This window comes from Lipotes vexillifer, unplaced genomic scaffold (assembly GCF_000442215.2).
Source record: "Lipotes vexillifer unplaced genomic scaffold, Lipotes_vexillifer_v1.1 scaffold717, whole genome shotgun sequence".
Lineage (NCBI taxonomy): Eukaryota > Metazoa > Chordata > Mammalia > Artiodactyla > Lipotidae > Lipotes > Lipotes vexillifer.
Window position 1 is genome coordinate 1,287,497 of NW_006798707.1, and position 6,949 is coordinate 1,294,445.

Consider the following 6,949-nt stretch of genomic DNA (forward strand, 5'->3'; position numbering starts at 1 on the left):
AAAGATAATGGCTATTTCAAGAGCCACTATGATTAGAATTAATTAGAATGTCAGAGGGCAGTGATAAGAAGTAATAACATTCTGGAGCCTCTGGCAAGATGTGAAAGCTGTTTACTAACTCTTCTCAGAGCCTAATTTGCCATCTTTCTTGGGCTCTTTTCTGTAAAGCAGGGCTGGGCTCATACCACCTCCCAGGGTTGTTGTGAGGATCAAAGGAGACAATGAGGTAAAAGTGCTTCAGAAAAGGTACACAAAAGCGTGCTTGTTCATTCAACTTAACCAACATTTATTGAGTACCTACAATATTCCAGATACTGTGTTAGGAACTGGAGGAAAACTAAGACAAACAAGAAACAAGGAGCCCAGAATCACTCTTACTATCTCTCCTAGTGCCTTCTGTCTCTTCTTGTCTCAGATCATATGAGGAAAAGTGGGCTCTGCAGTCCTGTCCAATTCCCCAGCTAACTGCTTCTGTCCCAGGCCATTCTTGCTATGGCCCAAACTCTGGGCCTCCACTGGACCAGCAGAGGGCTCCCTCTGCTATAGTTCATTCAGCAAATCATTAATTCACTTATCATAAGCCAGGCATGGTTCTAGGTGCTGGGGATACAATGGTGAGCAAACATACAAGGTCCCTGCCCTCATGGAGTTCACTGTCTACCGGTGAAGGCAGACCTTAAACAAATCAATGTGAGATAAATATATATTCACAAATCAGGGTGAGGGTGTTAACGAGATGGGGAGAGAGAAGTGGAACTCAATTTAGAAGGACTCTCTGAGGAGGCACGAAGCTGAGAGCCACAAAGGATGAGAAGTCAGCTATGCACGTAATCTGGGGAGGAGCCCTCCAGGCAGAGGAGTGGGAGGGAACACGGTGTCTTCAAAGAACTGACAGAAAAGCAGTGCAGCAGAGACCAGAGCACGCAAGACAGTGGTACTCCGTAGAGCTGGAGTGAGAGGCAGGGGCCGGACCACACTGGGCCTGTAGACTGAGGTGAGACGTTCCCTGTAAATGCACTGCACTTCCAGTGCCTTCTGTTCTCTTCCCAGTGCTGGTAGAGAAATGACTTGGGCTGTTCTAGTTCTGTCCTTCCATGATGGTGATGAAAGGCTGGAGGTTAGTTAGAGAAATTTGGCATGGTACAAACCATCAAAAAATTGTTAGCTTTATCTCCTTTACTTTAGGCGACTAACCTCTAAACTCATCTAACCCAGAACCTATGAACTCAGTGAGGGATACCAAAGATTTTCATCCCCACCCCTACACTGATCACGGATCTACAGAAATAAATGAATTCAGTGGCCGTTGTGCCTGTTGCACATGGACTCTTTGCTCAGGTGGCTCACATCTTTGGGGGGTGCAGTACTTAAAACCTAGAAGGGAAGGTAAACGTACACAGGTAACAGTAATAAAAGGAAGAGATACTAAGTCACAAGACAGGTAACAGAGAGATAGGACTGAAACAATAAAGTTCTTTCAATTCCGTGTTATAGGAGCCACTGAGTGCTCCTTTGCTACGAAAACCAACATCATGAAGTGGTAAATTATAAGGGATGCAAACCTGTAGGAGATCACAGGAATTGAGTAGAAATAGGTGCTCTTATGCCCTGCAAGTAGCATGTAAATTAGGGAGGTAAATTGGTACTTTTGGTAACTTTCTGGAAAGAAAGTTAGCAATATGGATCAAAAGCCTCAAAAAAATTCGCCTTGACCCAATAATTCCACTTCCAGGAATCTACTCTAAAGAAAAAAAAAAAAGATTTATTTGTAGATTTAAAGATAAGAATTTTCATAATAAGGTCATTATACTATCAAATGATTATAAACAATTATCCAATCTGGATTATATAATTACATTATGGTACATCCTCGTGATGTAACAGTATTTAAAGGAAGTTTCTGAAGAACAGTAATGACTTTTGGAAATGTTCAAGACATCAATTTAAAGGAACATGCCATCTTAATTACAATATGATAGGATAAATGCTTTTACAGAGGAAGGTGAGAACAATTGAGGGAATGAAGGAAAGTTTCCTAGGAATACTGACATTTGATGTAGGTCTTAAAGCATGTGTAGGAGTTTCCCGGCAGAAGGGAAAAAAAGGACCAAGTGGAGACCCCTAAATTCCGTAAAAGAAGACTGAGAAGGTAATATACCTCTTGAGAAAGGTTTGTAGCAAACATACCTCTCATACAGCCACGGTCTGCAAGCCCCGTTATCTTTCCTTAGGTGAGTCGATGAGCCACGCCCCTGATCGAATGAGTCCCCTCTCACCCGAGAAGGGACGGCCCTGCAGGCTGCACCCGCGGGTGGGGCTGGAACCGACAAGCCGCAGCCCTTGGCCGCTGGTGCCAGGCAGATCCCTACGCTCAGGCTCCCCGCGAGAGAAATAAGTCCCTCCCAGACCTACCTGCAGCGCCAAAAAGGGACGCCTAGTGTTGACACAGCGCGCAGGCGCAGTCGGCCACTGGCCCGCTGCCGTGTGAAGTTTCACACCTTGATGGAGGTTGCGTGAGGCCTCCCCGGCTGAAGAGAGCGACTCCGAGGTAGACGCCAGGCCAGGTGGGGCGGGGGTCCACACAGAGCCAGAGGGCACCTGGGGAACCAGAGCGTTCCTTCTGAGCTTGTTGCCTTGGTTCTCCCAAGCCTCAGCCTCCCAAGCGCTCCCCCGGCCCTCTGGGGTCCTGCTCGCTGCTACCTCTCTGGTCTGCCCCACAGCTCCTCCTTTATCCCTTGAGTCACCCCTCTGTTCTCCCTGAGGGACAGAGGTGGGAGGGTTTGAGAGGGGAGGTTAGGAGGAAGAAAGTCTCTGGCCTAGGTGCAAGCACTGCCTCCTGGCCTGGCTTTTGGACGCCTGACTTCTCTTAGGCAGCGCAGGGTTTGGGCTGACTTGTTTCTCCCTTGGGAATTGGGGATCTCCATGATTCCCCACCCAAGCTGTTCAGGGGCTGGGGCCCTGCTGGTCTTTCAAACCCAGTAATGAGCTTGGACAGGCTCGGGGCTGTTTACTTAAGGTACCAGTAGCTCTGGACAAAAATCGATCTTTATGCAGGGTTTAGACCTCCCTTGGCTTCACTTCTGTAGAATGTGGGGTGTCTGGAGGTCTGTGTATCTGAAGGACACTGGGAAATGTCAGGAGAAGATGTTTCCTCTTTAAAATTTGAAGGTCTTGTCACCTGCACTCTCCTGCTAGTCACAGATGCCAGTCACTGTTGTCTTATACTTGTCCCATTGTAGCCACTTACCTGCCTCGCCCCTGAAGGCGATGAGCTTCCTGTCACTGGAAGTTCACTTCTCTGTGGCCTCACCTGTGGAAGTTCTCACAAATGCTGCTTCTCCTCTGACCCAGATCATGGCTCACGTGGTCGACGCAGCCCACCGGTTGTCCAAAACTGGATCAACCCCCTACGTAGTGCTGGAGCTTAAGAAGGGTGCTTCACCTGAAGACGTCAAAAAGGCCTACAGGTTCAGACATCAGGCCCTCATTGAATCCTGCAATTCTCCCCCTTGGACCCTTTTCCCTCTACCTTGCTTTCTGACCCATTTTTAAATCCCCAAGCCTTCACTTTGGGGCCAGGTGGGGCCATCGTCCTCTTCAGTGTGACACGGGAAGGAATGTAGACTTGGGCTGCTCGCCTCCATCCTTTGTACCACATCTCGTGCATTCTTTCTTCACCGTCTAGAGACCTATCCCTGTCATTCATCCTAACCCTCCCTCCCCAGCCATTCCCATCCTCTCCCGACCCTCCTTTGGGTATTGCTTGGGTAGGAGACTGGCCTTGAAGTATCATCCAGACAAGAATCCAGGGGACCCTCAAGCAGCAGAAATATTCAAGGAGATCAACGCAGCCCACTCCGTACTGAGTGACCCTAAGAAGCGGCAAATTTACGACCGGCATGGCTCATTGGGGATATATATCTACGACCACTTTGGCGAACAAGGCGTCACCTACTATTTTACGCTGAATAGCTGTTGGTTCAAGGCACACAATTCTTCCTAGTCTCTTGAGAATAAGGAAGGAGGGGCGACCCTCTTCTCTTAGGACAGCTAATCCTCCTCTCCTAGGACACATGCTTCCGTTGCCTCATATAGCAGGTGCTAGAAGGATTGAGGGAGGGGAGCTTGAATGGAAATACACAAGAACTGCCGGATTGAAGCCATTCTTTCCCACCTTTTAGACGCTTGTCCTCCTGTGTGCTCTGCTTACCTGTTGCTGTCGCTGCTGCTGCTGCTGCTGCTGCTGCTGCTTTTGCTGTGGAACACTTAAGCCACCACCCGAGGAAGAAGCTAAGAAAAAATATGAGCCGAATGTCCAGAATCAGCCTCCAAGGCCAGGTAAGAACCACAGGCAGGGACTGGGATGAGAGCTGGAATCGGGATGCAGGAAATGGTTGGGGGTGAAACTGTGAACTCCCAACTAGTCAGTGTTGGGGCAAAGTGAAGAAAGAGAAGGGGATGTGCTTGGTTTCTGAGTTTGTTTATGCCACACTGACAGTTTGAATGTGATGTTGGCCTCCTATGACTGTTAAGCTTAACGAATGGGGTGGGAGTTAAGGAAAAGAATGTGCCTAGAAAAGGCAGTAGTCGAAGACAAGTTAGAGGATGCAGTTCTTTGCATTTACTCAAGAGAAAGGTAAAGTGCCTGAGATTATCCCCTAAAGTGTGGGTTGACCGACATTCACACCAGTGCCACCTAGTGATGTGAATGCATAACTGCAAGGTAACCATTTTTTCACCAGTGGACTAAAAACTTGTTACTAAATACCTGTTTTTCAAATTCCATCACAGGACACAGAGAACATTTTAGAAGAGGGGAAGATAATTCTAGTGATGATAATTATTAAAAGATGAAGAAGAATGAGGTAGGAAAACTGAAATGCAGCAATAATTAAAGGGTGAGAAAGAAAAGGTTAGACACTAACTTCAGATGAGTCGTTAGTGGAAAGTTTATATCTTTATAGTATGGACTACAGGTATTTGTATCCTTACCTATAGGGGGGTGGCTTTAAATTCTGGGTGATCATTCCTTCTGGTTAATAAGATGCCATCTTCTTCTGCCCTTAGGTGCTGACCCAGTGAGGGTGCCTTTCTGCTGCCCAGTCCGCTGGACTCGGTGAAGAGAAGAGCAGGTAGCCCTGTCCTGACACTGACCCTGATTTTCCCCTCTACTTGTAAGACTCCCACCTTCAGAAGCATCGATGGCCTCCATCCCGGTGAGGATGCCATCTTTGTCGTTGATGGTATAACTGACCCTGGCCATACAGGGTCACCCAGCTATTCTTCTTTTTAGCTGCAGTCCCAATTTTAGTCTGTTAGAGAGCAGCCCTCATATCCCTGCCCTTGTGAGGTCTTAGGCAGTGATGACAGTCTTTTCCTAGCATTCTTTTTCCTGTGCTTTCCTTGGGATTTGAGCCAATGTCAGCTGGTAGGGTCAGCCACTTGCGATATCTCCATCAGGATCCTGATAACCAAGCTGGATGGATCCTGTCCTGGAGCTGCCATATCAGCTAACCCTTCTTTGTTGCAGTTCTGAGTACCAAGAACTCTTAGTGTCAGCCACATTCCGAAGCGAGTACACCTTTCTGGGGGCTGGTCTCATCTTCCTCGGTGCCCATGCCTTTGGCATTGCCAGCCTCATTCCATACCACCATGAGACAACTCAGGAAAAGTATCAATGCATTTGAGGCTTAGGGGTAGTTATCCCACCTTTGGATTCTCCCTGGACTGCGGCTGCCAGCATAGCACCCATTAGCAGGGCGCCTGTGGGTTGACTGAAGTTCACACCTCAGTGCCTGCCTGCCTCCGTCCTTTTGACCACATCTTAGGCAAGCTCATCACTATATGTTTTGTTCTTAAAACTGGGGCTCGAAACGTGTGATAGGGTAAAGATTGCACTTTTACAGACCCTTTCCCCATGTGTGCCTCATCGCACTGTCTGTTTGGTATCCTCATCACACCGTTTCTCGTCTATGCAGAGTCATAGTCAGAGTCTGGTAGCTCCTCAAACTTCTCTCTCCTGGCTGGGAGAGGGGCTAAGGGATGTAAGTGAATAAAAGAGCTTTTGTCCAATCCCAGTGCATATGTTGGGCCCCCAAAAGACAAATTGTGCCTGGGATAGAGAAGAAGTAGGAGAAAAAGATAGAGGACCAGTGTGCACATCTGAGACCAGCCTGCCTTGGAGAGCAGGAGTCCAGGAGAGCTGTGGAGCTGGGGCAGAGGCTTCCCAGAGCCTTGTGATGATGACTTTGTCAGTGCTCTAAAATTTCCCTGGAGACCGATTCCCCTGGTGCCCGAAATAGGTCCCTGGCATTCAGGTCCTTTCTGCCCAGCTCAGCTACTCTCAATTTCCTAACAAATTTAAAGTCCTTGGAGTGGCTCCAGTGATGTGTTCATGGACCAGAATCCCACACTTTCTCAGGGGTTTGCTCATGAGATAGTTCCAGGCCCTGGCACACCTGCCAGCTCCAGCCTCCTGGGCTTCTTTTCCTAGGCGGATATAAGAAAGGTCTGGGCAAAACCAAAATTGGGTCCAGAAGTATTGAACCAGAGCCTCTCTCTCATCTCTGGTGCCCTTGTTCTGAATCACAGGGTTCAGAGGAAGAGGGCCAAGGTCACTGGCTAAGCCTCGGAGGCAGAAACTTTCACTGACTGTAGGTCTGGCAGGATCTTTCCTCCCACCCTGAGCCATGGATGTTACCTCTTGTACAGGCCGATTCAGATTCTGTGTCACTGCCCTGGAAGAAGGGCCCAGGCCAGAGCATGGGGGTCAGGGGCTCACAGGAGCCCCCTAAGAGCCCCTTTGCTGTCCTACCTTCCACCATAAGCGGTGAAGCTCACCCCGCCTCTTGCTCAAGGGAGTCACCGTTCCTGAGTGAGTCAGGGTCACTTGGTGACAGCTGTGGCTCGCCTTACATGAGCTAAATTGGGAGCCGGAATGTCACACACA

General features: G+C 48.6%; 1 protein-coding gene across 1 annotated transcript; it reads left to right on the forward strand.

Moving 5' to 3' along the window:
• Positions 1-3,354: 3,354 nt before the first annotated feature.
• DNAJC5G (DnaJ heat shock protein family (Hsp40) member C5 gamma) lies at positions 3,355-4,847 on the forward strand. The gene is made up of 4 exons (XM_007470889.1): positions 3,355-3,467; positions 3,772-3,985; positions 4,182-4,338; positions 4,792-4,847. The coding sequence occupies exons 1-4, from the start codon at positions 3,355-3,357 to the stop codon at positions 4,845-4,847; spliced, it is 540 nt and encodes a 179-aa protein (XP_007470951.1).
• Positions 4,848-6,949: the final 2,102 nt, after the last annotated feature.